Source organism: Callionymus lyra, chromosome 5 (assembly GCF_982586985.1).
Source record: "Callionymus lyra chromosome 5, fCalLyr1.hap1.1, whole genome shotgun sequence".
Lineage (NCBI taxonomy): Eukaryota > Metazoa > Chordata > Actinopteri > Syngnathiformes > Callionymidae > Callionymus > Callionymus lyra.
In genome coordinates, this window is record NC_141822.1 from 15,081,014 (window position 1) to 15,095,544 (window position 14,531).

At 37.5% G+C, this 14,531-nt stretch overlaps 1 protein-coding gene across 5 annotated transcripts in view; it reads right to left on the reverse strand.

Annotated features, from left to right (window-relative positions):
• Positions 1-6,564, reverse strand: part of vav2 (vav guanine nucleotide exchange factor 2) — a 184,451-nt gene extending 177,887 nt beyond the window's left edge. For all 5 annotated transcript variants that reach the window (XM_087791086.1, XM_087791085.1, XM_087791084.1 and 2 more), the window contains exon 1: positions 6,341-6,564. In XM_087791086.1, the coding sequence (XP_087647212.1) occupies positions 6,341-6,544 (204 nt within the window). In that variant the 5' untranslated portion in view covers positions 6,545-6,564. The remainder of the gene's footprint in view (positions 1-6,340) is intronic.
• Positions 6,565-14,531: the final 7,967 nt, after the last annotated feature.

Below are 14,531 nucleotides of genomic sequence, written 5' to 3' on the forward strand. Positions count from 1 at the left end.
ACATGACCATGTGATCTACACGCTTTTGTTTTTACATTATTTTTACTTTGTAGATTTGTAGTATTGTTGAGTACTTGACTCTGTTGTTGCAGAAATTACAGACCACATGACTCTTGATGAAGTCGTTACTGCTTACATTTGTTTTAAAATGAATGACTGTATCCTCTCGTCCTTAGCCATCACCGAGATCTCGCAGGATTTGATTCTTCCTTTATCTAAGGAAGCAAAATGCCTGGAGCCATTTAGTGGCCGGTAATTTAAAAATATGACATAACATCAGATTTAAAAACTGCTGGGTTCGACTGTATCCTCTCATGCTCAGCCATCACCGGGATATCTCATGATTTTATGCTTCCTTTATCTGCGGAGGCAGAATGACTTGGGCCATCTAGTGGCCGATCATTTAAAACTATGACATAAAATCAGCTTTAAAAGTTGCTGGATTCAACAATATCCTCTCGACCTCAGCCATCACTGGGATCTCGCAGGATTCTATTCTTCCTTTATCTACAGAGGCAGAGTGACTGGGGCCATCTAGTGGCCGGTAATTCAAAAATATGACTTAACACCAGCTTTAAAAGTTGCTGGAGTCTACTGTATCCTCTCATGCTCAGCAATCACTGGCATCTCACACACTTTACTGAACTTTGAACTGCAAACAATAAAATAACTATGGTTTAAAAAAAAAGAGGATTTTAAGCAAAATTAAATAAATAAATAAATAAGTAAACAATACAATCGGCTTTTATGAAAAAACATAGGATGAATTAACGCCATAAGAGATACAGGTGTAACCCCACTTTTTTTTTTAAATCTAAATTATTCCAAACATCCTCAGCACCTCTGCTGCTACTTGTATAAGAGACAATTGAAATTATAAATAAATCAGTCAAATGGTAAAAGTCTGCAGGTAAATTCAAATTAAGATATTTGCTTTTTGAAGTCATGGAAGCGACAGTAACATCAACAACCACAAATGGCTTATTTTCAAGAAAAGGTTGGTTTACCGTCAATCTCCAGCCAAATGTCAAATCGGTCGTTTTTTGTTTTTTTTACGAGCCTCATCTTTTTCATTGGAAACGCCATGTTTTTTTATTCGTTGTTTACGTGCATAAAGGGCAGCTGTAGCAAGCCATGAGCCGAAAGTTCAGAGAAGCTTTATTGAAAGAAAGACTTGAGGAAAATGATGCATCAATTATATCAATTCTTATAAATGCCGGCTTCTATACCAATATTAGATTAGACTTTAGTTTTAGTATTAAGAAAAAAGTGGGAAATACTACTAATTTAGCACTTGCATAATATTACACTGAGCTCTTGTGTTGCGTGTTAGTTTTCTGTGTGGTGAGGTTGCGTGATCTCCACTTCCTTAAACATAAATAACATTTATGACTTCCTCAGTGAACTTGAGTAATTTATACTGCAAATAGTCTGATGTTAAGATAAATAATATTTCTATAGGTTTACTTCAAATTCCTGTGACGTCAAATGCTATTCTTTGTCAGCATAAAACAATGGGATTATTTTAAATAAAAGAAGCGAATTCATCCTTGACACAACTGTATCTTCAATTGCTTAGCAAAGATTTCAAATGTTTCACATTTACTTGTTAAGTAATATAAAAAAAAAACTTTTAACATGGTCCAGAAAGTGTAATAGCCATGTCCTGGTCCAACATTTGTTCCAATCCTTTATCCCCATTATAATACATATTTTGAAAACGGTGACTGAAATCTGAATACCCCACGAGTTAATCTGCTTACTCCAAGTCTGACCCAATTCCTGCTAAATCAGTTAAAATAGTGGTGACACGAGTCGCAGTCATGACTATTTTCCTATTTTTTTACCCAGAAGATTAACCCTTTGAGTGGAAGCTGTGACTGGTATCTTTAAAAATGCCTACATAAATATTTTAAAACAGTGAATAAAACCACCACTGATTATTCCTTGTGATCCTTTACTGCAGACACAACATGAATTTCCGGAAGTTACAGTAAAATATTAATCAATTTATTTACTTATTCAAGTCTTATTTTATACCGTTTTTGTATCTATTCCACTCCAGGCTGGATCTATTCAGGAGCAAACACAGCTTAAAGAGAATAAAAGTTGTATCAAGAGACGATATTGTTATCAGGCCGGTTCACAAGAGTAATCAAAGCTTTGACCTTTTTCATATCATAAATCACCCCAACGACTGTTTTGCTGCCAGTATGTTGCTAAACCCAATTTGTCACCGAGGACACCCCTTTAAACCCCCCGCCCCCCATTCCCTGCAGAATCCGACTGGGAGAAGTGGGATTAGTGGGCGGATCAAAGAGTGCCCTCCACACTCTCTCTGCCAGCCTCTACACTCATAACCGCGGAACTCTGAAGTCTGCTGGAAAGTGAAGGCTGAACAATGAACAATACCGTATTTTCCCCTTTTCTTAGTGCTTTGATAAGATTTATTTACCCTGGACGGATTTTTGAGAACATCTCAGAGTAGGGCGGGACACGGAACTAGTACTAGTAGGAAGTAGTACCGAGCATCTTTCGGTGTCAGGTTTTGTTTCCTATTGGTTAATCACATGATCGAGATAAAGGTTCCAGTGACTGGATGCAATGTTGATGTGATTGTGAAATGAAGGAGAAATACATGGTAACCGGATACTTTACAAAGATGTTAATGTCACAGTACAGATTGGAATACACTAGGATCTGGAATCCTACTAGTACAGATTGGAATTCCATGATTCAGTCTATTTTCCAAAAAATGTTGATGTAATCCGAATTTCTCCAATAAGAAATGGAGATTGTCTTGGTAGAATTCCCATTTATCCTAGGACAGATTGGAATTCCAATATTTAGATCCCAATACAGTAGTAGAATTCCAATCCCTCATAGTAGAGATTGGAATCAACTAGTAGAATCTGGAATCCTCCTAGGACAGATTGGAATTCCAATATTCAGATCCCAGTTCAGTCTGTACATGTACAGATAGGAATTCCAATCTATACTAGTATAATTCAAGATCCTACTGGATTCCAATCTGAACTCTGACATACAAATCTATGAAAAAATGGCTGCGATATTCAAGGGTTGGGGTATCTAGCGTCAGTATCTAGCGTCAGTATCTAGCGTCAGTATCTAGCGTTCTTGACTTCATTCATTATTTCTGTAAGAAAACAAACTCAAAATTTCTTACTATGAGTATTGTTATTTTCTTTTCATTTGAATTTATATTGTAAAAGGTTAGGTCAGGAAAAGTGATCGGAGTGAAGGCATCGGTATTCGTAACGGTAGCAATACCATTTATACTAGGGGTGTGAGGAAAAAAAAATACTTGATACACCGATATATAATAATATGTTTTATTCAACAGCACTTTATCCATTTTTATTGGGATTTTTTTCCAATTATTTTTGCTTTCAAAATACATTTTATCTTTATTATAGTCATTTTATGGTTTATATTTTAATTATTTATTTATTCACTGTTCAATTGTGTGTAGTTATCTACAATTAACGTTTGTACATTATGGAGTTGCAATTAAACTTCCGGTTACTAGATGGCAGCAGTCATTTTGAAATGATATCCCGAGAGATCTCGGCAATGACTGAGGACAAGAGGATACTATAATCCCGGCTCCAGCTCCTTTTAATGATGATGTTTGGGCATATTTTGTCTTTCAGTTCTATCACTATAACCAAAATGGATTCAAACAATCTCAAGATCTTACTAAAATTCAGTGACCCCTCAAAGTCGTTTGGAAAATAATGCAAGTGTATGAAAACATAATGTATTGTAAGACGAGTGTATCGCTACAGTCCTGATCCATAACCTAGAGAAAGACCAGCCCGCTACATTGATCCGTGGATAAAAATGTGAAAAGGAATTCTCACTCTCATATATTTTCCCAACTACAAATCAATCTGTCCTCCCTCGTGTTCTCTCACAACGCCATTTTTTTCTTCTTCGTGTTTTAGAGTCAATAAAAGTCAAAACGGAAACCCTTTAAAACAGTTTCTCCACTACTGTGGTCGTAAACTCGTCCTGCACGCACGGCTCACACTTCCTCATTTCTGGCTTTCACGACGAACAAATAGCAGAAGTCGAGAGGGAACTAAATAATCTCACACATCTATAGTTACGGACCATTCCGCTCTCACAGTTCAAAAAAGAGGAAACTTATGTTTGCGACGCTTGAACCAGACGGACGAGGGTCGATGGGAAAAGCTGGCGAGGGTTGAGAAGAAATATCCATTAAGCATCAAGCATGAATTCTAATCTTCCTCTTGCTCGTGGTTAAGTTGGCACACACTTCCTCGGAGATTAATAGGGCGAAAGGAAATACTTGACTCCTATTAGGGAAAACCTTTGCACACTTCACACTTGGTTAGAGTTGAGAAGAAACTCTCGTGAAACAAAGGAATACGTACGATAAGCAGGTTAGAATAGAAGTAAGATGAGTCGATTATTGAAGAGAACTTTGATGTGGTCAACGCCTACGTTAGTGGTTAGTAGGTCATATTGATGTGGTGAGTCCACTGCAGTTAGTACAACAAACTCCACTTCAATTTCAAGTGATATAAAAAATGTGAGTAATTAAGTGAATCGTCTGTTTTCTTGTGTGTTTTGATGATATTGCTGAACCAACAATCCTAAAGTTGGACAATCCGATCATGTTTAGAGCCATTATAGTCATGACATAACCACTTCTCTCTTTGGATTACATTCCATTACATCACTTATTTTTGTAGTATTGTCGAGTACTCGACTCTGGTGTTGCAGAATTTACAGACCACATGACTCTTGTTGAAGTCGTACCTGTCTTCACTTGTTTTGAAACCAGAATATGTCCAAACATCAACTTTAAAAGCAGCAGGAGTCGACTGTATCCTCTCGTCCTCGGTGCGATTTGGCGGGATTTCATTATTCCTTTCGCCACAGAGGATGTAATGACTACCACCACTACTAGCCACCTAGCGGCCGGAAGTTTAATTGCATCACAAAATTGACACTGATTATTTAAATGTTAATTGTAGATCAAATTTACAGAAGATGTAATCATTTTATTTTATACACCATTTATTGAATACCAATAATGTATTTTTAAATGTATTGTTCGAGTACTTGACTCTGTAGTACTGTTGCAGAATTTACAGACCACATAACTCTTGACAAAGTCGTAACTGCTTTCAATCGTTTTGAAACCAAAATATGTCCAAACATCAGTTTCAAAATGAGCAGGAGTCGACTGTATCCTCTCGTCCTCAGTGATATTATTCCTTTTGCTGCAGAGGATGTCATGACTAGCCAACTAGCGGCCGTAAGTTTAATTGCATCATACAAATGACACTGATTATTGTTAATGTTATGTTAATTGTAGATCAAATTTAGGGAAAATTGAATAATTTTATTTTATACACCATTTGTTGAATATCAATACCGTATTTTGTTTTGTAAATATCGCAATGTTTAAGTGAATGGACTTTATTTTTTTACACCCCTACATAGTTGGCATGGTTTCCTAAGCAAATAATGACTTTACCAGATTCTGACAAAAAAAATGGAAAACTGGATTTCCAAGAATTAGATCCAAAATGAACGCTAACGTCCGGAATATCAGGTACATATTCTATGTAATCTATAAATTGATATGTCAACGAGTTCAAAATGGGATTTTTTTATTTGACTAAATACTCTTTTTCTGGTTGATATTTTTGCCTGAGAGGGATTTTGGGGCAGAGACAAGGTTTGAGAGATGTGCAAGTCATTGAACCTGGGGCCAACAACCAGAGTAGGGGTATTGAATTCCCTCAGGGGCCACATTATATACCGAGACGGTTGTGAGGGGCCAAGAAATAAAGAATAGGATGTAAACAAATGAATAAGAAAAACAATTCAAGCAAAAAAGTCTGAATATGATGTCAATTTTCTCTTCTCTCCCGGAGCTCAAGGGCTCCACCAGCAAGAGTCTGGTTCTGCTCGACGTTTCTGCCTTCTAGGAGGAATATTTTTCCTCACCACAGCCATGCTGTGATTCACTCATTGTTGAGTTGCTTTCCCCAAATACAGTCTTACTTAAACTGTCAAGTGTATTGACTTTGTTATGATAAGACGCTTTAAATCCAGACTGAGGGGCCATAAATATTCACAAAAAGGAGGAAGAGAAAAATAACTTAAAGTGATAGAGTAGATAAAATGATACATAGAAAATAAAAGTGTTGCTGACCGAAACAGTTTCTACATTGAGACACTGCTCTTGGATGTGATCAGAGACAAACCCGCTGCCGTGACAACCAACGATGGGGGTGACAAATCCCGGGTGATGTACACAAATGAATCTCTCACTCACCTGTGACATCTGGGGTCTGAAATTGATCTCCTTCAGGTCCACCGACCCCGGCGAGAGGTTGTGCAACATCTGGCACAGGAGCACCCCGTCTCTGAGGGCCTGGGCCAGGTCGAAGACGGCCGCCGAGGGCCACACGACCCGGTGGTTGGGAGGCAGAACCTTGCAGTCTATCAACCACCGCCCGCATTGTCTCCACTCCTCCATGGTCGAGTATTATTCCTTTTTTTTTTTCCTACTCAAGTTCACAATGTTGTTGTTTTTTTTAAATAAATAAAGCACCTAGAGAGATTGAAGAGAATCGAACCCCCTTGTTTTCCTAACTGTACCCCCACATGTCAACCCCCGGGTCAACTGTCAACATGAGAGAGACGGGAGCATTTTTTTAACACAATTTTCTCCTCTTCATTCTTAAAAAAAAACTTTCCCTGTGTCCAGTCCGAAAAAAAACCAGAGCCCACGCGTGTGCGTCGGACACACAAACAACAACAGCTGGAGGTTTTTGACACCCGCACGCCCCTGACTTTCATACAAATGTTTTTGGGGGGTGTTTACATGGCCAAACACTTCCACGAAAGGAATCAGCGCGGGGTTTTTTTTGTGTTTTTTTGACACAAAGAACAAGCTCCCACGATGGATCCCCACGACCTCCTCGGGACGCGCTCCTCACGACACCCGCGGGTAAAATCCAGACGCGCTTTTGGGGGAGAAGAAGCCCCGATTTGAACGTATCCGTTACTTTTGTTTGGCGCCTTCGCTACTCCGTGATCGCTGCCTCGCTTCCGTCCATGTCCTCCTCCTCCTCTTCTCTCCTTTTTTTTCTCCTCCTCACTCTCTCTTTCTCCGCGTCTCCAAAAAAAAAAAAGTTCCCCGGGTGAGACGCACTGACGCGTGGAGGGTGTGCCGGGTCGCCCTCAAAAAAGGGTCGTTGTTATTCCGGGGGAAAAAGGTGGAACTTGAAGGGGAGGCGTCCACACTTTGTGGAAGTGGCTCCGTGAGAGTGGGAGTCTCGGGGAATGGGTTGTGTGTTTTTTTTTTTTTCTGAGGCGAGAGGGGTGGTGGCGCGCCCTCTAGCTGGGTGGTTATGTACTGCAAGGGATGTTTTAAAGGGACAACGTCTAAAACAATTTAATTCAATTTTATTAAAAGTGTCTTATCATAACAAAGTTATCTCATGACACTTTACAAGGGGATTTCGTCGTCGTTTTTTTGATTTATTTACATAAATTAACCATTATTTTTGATCAGATCAGGAAGATAAAGTCAAACATTAATATTATATGTTTATTTTTTTGGAACCTTGTTTACGGAAAATTCATACGAAACTGTTCAGTGATCAAAAGATTATTTTAAATTATCAAAAGTTTTTAATTAAAGTTTACAAAATAGATACATGGATAGATAGGCAGACAGAAGGACTTTCTAGATGGAATGAATGGATGAAAAATCTTCCATCTATTGTTCTTATTTTATTTTGATTATTTTTTATGAAAAATGTCTGTATTTGCTGTGGATAATTTGAAAAACCAAAAAAAATTCCCAAAAGAGACCTCCTGAGGGATCAATAAAGTTCTACCTAACCTGACCTAACCTAACCTAACAAGGCATGTTTCACTCTCATTGTAAACAAGAAACAACACATTATATTTACCATAAGGAAATGGAAATTTTTTTCATAGTCAGAATGTTCCTGTTCATTCAATCATATGCACGTTTTAAAAAGGCTGCCATCAAGAAAGAGTCACATAGATGGATAGATGTAACTTCATGGATTCTTAGGGGAAAATTATTTATAAAATGAGGGTGCCAGTCACCACACAGCAGCCAACCAAAAAAAATCGAACTCTTCCCACAATGTGCATTGTTCTTCACTGACTTTAAATAGTTGACTTTTAATAATAATGTCACTTCATACTCTGCTTCTTTTCTCTGTGTTTTGTGTACTTTTTTAATACTGGGAGTTTTATCTTGCTTGTGTTAAATGCTATATATTGACAATAAACACTCTTGAATCTTGAAAATATAGTTTTATCCGAAATATGCCCTTGATTCTATACTACAGTATATGTTGTTTTATATTAATATAAAATCTATAATGGAGATGTCTCGCCTGCAGTTAATACAAAACTCTGCAGCGAGAATTCTGAGCGGCTCTAGTAGAAGAACTCACATTTCCCTGTTACTTAAAACTCTGCATTGACTGCCAGTTTCTTTCAGGATACATTTTTAATTTTTGGAATGATCTTTCGCTCCCTGTACTGACTCCTTCAACAAGCATTTTAAGACCTATTTATTTGTGCAGGCTTTTTCATAATTTTCTGGGGCTGCTGTGCTTTGTCAATGTGTTTTCTTGACCCTTTAAGTTTTGAAATATGTCTGTATTTTATATATATATATATATATATATATAATATTATTATACAAGCATCTCAAGCTAAGATAGTAAAGTGGTATGCTTATGACCAGAGAAGTTGCGGGTTCAATCCCAGCTCCGGAACTAGATTATTGTGACCGTACCATTTTTTATTATTTGTTTTATCTAGATATAAATAGATCACAGGCCAGGTCAGGTATTTAGGATTAAAGTCTTATGAAGAGCTCATTTTATTTTATTCTCAATATCATTTTCTTGGTTTAAAGCAATCTCTGAGGATTTCAATGAGCTTTTCATGAAATGAAATAACTTCCATTCAATAGATTTGTGACTTTATTACCGAACTACACAATTTATAACCTTTTGTTTTTAAACAGTAAAATGCTCAGGAGTCGACAAAAACGACTTAAATGATTTTTTTTTTCAAAGTAGATGAATTAGTCAAATGTTTCTTGTGAAGCAGAAGTGCCATAGTTCATTTAGTTCAACACTCTATTAGATGGTCAAATAAACCCACTTTCTATCTTCTTTTCATGAAGATTAAACCTTACATTACTGTTTGATCTTTTGATATAATGTGTGTTTAATTCCACTGCAGCAAAAGTGTCTTTTTGTATTCAGACATCTCTCAACGCTTTTCTTAGTAGCGTACAAATTGTAGTTTAGCAATTTGTATTTTCCCTTAAACAAAGTTAACACACACAGGTGGGAAAACATCTTATTTGGATGTTGTGGCTAAAGTATTGGTCACAGCCTATTCCCGGAGCAGGACCCACTGTTTAAGTGACGGCGACACAGAACATGACTCAAAAGGTGAGGCTCGTAGTGTCATTGTGGAGGCTGAAGGTTATGATGATGCATCGTCACTTTTCTCTCCACAGAGGAACGACACACTTACTTTCAAACTCTTCACATGAACCCATGCACTCCTCATACTTCATCATCCTCTCTGGTGCGTCCGTTTCGTTCTTCCTCGCTGGCTAATCATGTGGGAAAATTACAACAATTACTAATAGGCATTGCATATCTGAAGACATTTGTGGCCGGAGAAGTCACTCTATCGTTAATATTAATTATTGAACCTCCTTGCTGAAAATCTGTATCATGAACAAGGCAAGTCAGATCAGCACACAACTAAAAAGAGATGTGCACCCCATCTCTTACTTATGGAGACTATGCATTTATTATTTACTATTATTTATTTATTATTTGTCAAGGATACATTGCATTTAAACCACCTTTGAAAACACACAAGGTAGCTTTATAAGTACTAAAAGGAAAACAATAAAATCACATCAACAACACAATAAGGCAATAAGAGTGAGAGTGAAGAGATGTGTTTGTTTTTGGATTTGAATAGAAGGAATTTGATCCTTATTTAACACATTCTTCATTTATTCAAATGCTGATAAATAATCCCTGTTAATCCATTAGGACCGTCAGGGATCACAGTTCCTTTGTACTGTCTTCTTCTTTACACTGTCTTAAAGTGTACGTCTAATCTTAGTCGCTCATCTTCAATCTGTTGTCTAGCCTCAGACTTTCAAAATAACTTTTTATTAACGTAATGTAAGTAAATATTCTCAAAATATATGTATACTATGACTAATTTACAACTTCTACTTGAGAGAGACTGGCTTTCTAACTGATTCTTATTGAGGTGTTGCACCGAGCAAGAGCAAGATTCCTTCTCATTAGTTCTGACCCACGGGTCTAAACCTGCGGCCGGTTTGATAGAAAGTCAATTTGGGAAGAGACTGCTGGACGTACGGGAACCACCGTGGAGTTTCATTCCACCGGCATCGCACACACATGAGCCACAGGTCTGCTGCATAGCCTGAGGGTCTTTTGTTGTTGCACAACTGCAACTGACAGGTGTTTTCTTTAGTGTAAATCCCATGATAGATAAAGAGATCAGAAATGATATCAGTCATCTCAACGGTGTACAGCACACTTGTCAAACTCAGGGCCTCTGGGGGAGAAATCTAGGGATTTTTGTGTAGCCCCAGACATTACATGGTTAAGTTATTTGTGGCCACGAAATACCAATTTTTTGGCCACAAAATATTTAAAATTCTTTAATTTATTTCCTGAAATCTACATGTGTTTCGTCACTAGCCCCTGATAGCTCAATTGGTAGGACACGCCCCTATGAATCTCAAAATACAAATACTTTGTTACGTGGTTAAAGACATTAAATAAGTCTTGGAACCAGAAAAATGGTAATTTCGAGTGCGGGGATCAAACCCACGTCTTCCAAATCCAGAGAGTTCTGCTCTAAAAATGTAGCTATCTATACAAGAATAATTGGAGTATATTAAAAGAAAGAATTCAACACATTTAAGGTACTTCATGGTCACAATAGTTATTTTTATTTTTTTAATTGTTACAATGTCATGTCTAGGCTGCGTGTTGACTTACAAATATGCCATTATTTAAGATAAGATAAGGATCAGAGATAATGGATGTCAACAATAAGAGTAAAACTGATGTTGAAGGTGAGATACTTAACCCTTGTGTTAGCTCAGGGTCAAGGTGACCCGAAGGTAGCGATGGTCTGATGAAGCTTCATGAAGCATTATTTTAAGAGTCCACTAGATGGCGGTCTCTGCTCTATTTTCATTTTTTTTGAACAACTTAAACATCACATCATTTTTTAAACTGAAGGCGCCACCTACTGACCTTTAAACAACATGACACTGTTTCATGAAGCTTCATCAGACCATCACTACCCGAAAGCGCCAAAACAAATATGTTTTTGGTATCCCTTGTGTGGTCTCTGGGTCAAGATGAACTTGATGAAGGTTGTTCATTAAAAATGATGTGACGTTTCTTTAGAACAGTTGTTCAAAACAAAGGAAAATAGAGTAGATGCTGCCATCTAGTGGGCTCTGAACATAATGCTTCATGAAGCTTCATCAGACCATCACAACCTTCGGGTCACCTTGACCCAGGGTTAAGAAAAATGTTTGGCAGTTTGGCAAATAAAGAATGTTTTCTGCCCACGGCCCAGACTGCTAAATAAATGTGGCCCCTCATGTGATTGAGTTTGTCACCCCTGGGGTCCAGCTTTTGTCAAAAGCAGTCCAGAAGTCAGCATGGTCCCCGAAAAACACTTGTTTTAGCTCAAATGTTATTACGTTTTGTTATGCGAAGGGTGTATCACGAGAGCCAAAAAGTGCCACCGAATGAGAAAAGCAATTATGGGATATAGGTCACATGGGAGGAACGCTGGCCTGGTTTAACATCTTCTATCAAGACTAGAACTTCAAAAATGAAGCGACAAAAAAGTCATTTAAATTAAAACCCGCCGTGTTCTGCGCAAAATTATTTTAATTAAAAACATTTTTTTTCTTTTCCAGGATTTTTTTGCCGATCATTCCCAAGCTCGGCCCACATATGCCATCGAGCCAAGGTCAGTGGCCGTGTGTGTGCCCGTGACCCGACCACTGACCGATGCACTGCTCTCATCTTTAATAGGACACTCTGACAGGCTTCTGTAACATTAGCTCAAGGGAGAATAGATGAGCAGAGATGAACGGCTGCTCAGAATGTTCATTGCGTGCTGGGTAAATGCTCTTTGGTCTGTGGAGCCATGAGATCACTTAACCTTTAAAGACCTTTAAAACGACCCCATCGGCCTGAAATACAGCTTATAAATCTTTAAGCAGGTTCGGCGCGGGGGGAAATAACCTCATGGTGCGCTCAGGTCTGGTACAGAACATGTGACTATATTTCGTCATATTTATTTCAATATTTAATATTGAAGGGTTTGAGTTGGATTGAAAAATCATGTTTTTAATTAAAAAATAGGTTATATTAGGGGTGTCGAACTCAATCACAAATAGGGGCTAACATAAATTTGGCACTTTAACTTACAGGCCAACCAAAATATTATAGAAATATCTTAAACACATTTTATTGAACTTTCTACATTTTCCTAACTTTTATTTGCGTTTTTTTTTTTTTAATCTATTTTCTTTTGTTTGCACTTTGTTCCATCCATCCATCCATCCATCCATCCATCCATCCATCCATCCATCCATCCATCCATCCATCCATCCATCCATCCATCCATCATCCATCCATCCATCCATCCATCCATCCATCCATCCATCCATCCATCCATCCATCCATCCATCCATCCATCCATCCATCCATCCATCATCCATCCATCCATCCATCCATCCATCCATCCATCCATCCATCCATCCATCCATCCACATAAGTATATCCAGAGGGGAAAGGTGAAAAACAGCAAATAATGAAACAAATAAAAAAGAATTTAAAAAAATACAAATAAATAAATTAAATAAATAGTATAAAATGAAAAAATACCTATAGCAGACATGTAATGTTTCTAGTGTTATTTCTGTCATTAGCCACTTTAATATATACAGTATATTCCATTAGAGAATTAGCTGATTGTTTGTGAACTTTTCCCCATGTTTTTCCCCCAAATTTCTGATGATATTTCCTCCTAAAAAACTGGGCTTTTAATTTAGACTCTTGTGACTCTCGGGAAAATAATTGTGTCCCTTCAAAATGTACATTTACTTAACAGGAAGTAAAAGTCTTATTTCGATGTTGCATTTTAATTTTTTTAATTTCATTCGTCTTTCACCAAAAAAAACCCTATAATAAATCAGTTTAACTTTATTTATAATCCATAATATCTGTTTCTTTTCCGGCCCTTAATACTAGCATCTCTATAGGTAACCATATCAATTTGGAAATTTTGAGCTAACCATCCGATGAGCTACGTGACTTAGTAGGTTAGAGGCTGATGAATAATTGATGTATTTAAGTATTTAAGCCTCAAGACTATGTCCTTCTTCTCAATATCGACAAATATGTGTTTATATCTACAGTTCAGGCTTGAGAACCTTCTACTTCATGACTTTTAAAAAGCTAAAATATCTTAAAATGATCCGTATCATCTAACGCAGTGAATCAAGACCTCATTTGTAAATAAATACACAACACAAATACACATCCTACCCTCTCCCCAGTATGATTTCTCATGCAGCACTGCAGAGAAAGTAAATAAAAGTATTTCATTTTTCAAACCAAAGGCCGTTTTGTTATTTTCTTTACGTAAAGGACTGTGTGGGGTTTTTCTTTTTTTTTAAAACATGGGATTCATGTGCCGAGACTGATGGCCAGAAGTGCCTGCGATGAATAGTTGTCATTGAAGTTGGGCTATTGATCAATCATGCCCCAAGGTTGTAGAGGAGGGCTGCGTGTGGGGTGGAACTGTGAGTGCTGTGCTCCATATTGCATGTTAGTGGAGAATGCAGGTCACAGTGCTGCTGCAACGTGCGCAGTGTGAGCTGAGAAAAAGCCGTAAATGATGAATGACCCCACGGTTTGTATGCACTTGGTGCTTCCAATTGTATTTTCCCTCTTTGCGATTGATGTGTCGTGAAGCAGCACTTCCTCCAGGGCCACTTTATTTGAATATTAAACTGAAGGGATATATGTGTATTTATATTTAAACATACACACATGTGTGATCATCCTGTTGTAAGGATCTAAATCCCCCCACAAAGGAAAGAACATTCAAAGAGGCACATTTTTTTGAAAGAATGTGCATCACAGGAGTTCTGTAAGCTTAATGAAACTTTATGAAACAATGATTAAGTTCATTTTTAGATTATTTTTAAAGAAAAATGGTCCCTTACTTACTTACTACTCGTATTTTTTTTTAAATAGGGGCTTGGGACTGTTTAGTAATACACAAATGAGCACTTTAAATCTAATAATACTTTCTATAAAGGTATTTATGAAGAATAAAACTAACCAACTGATGCTTTTATG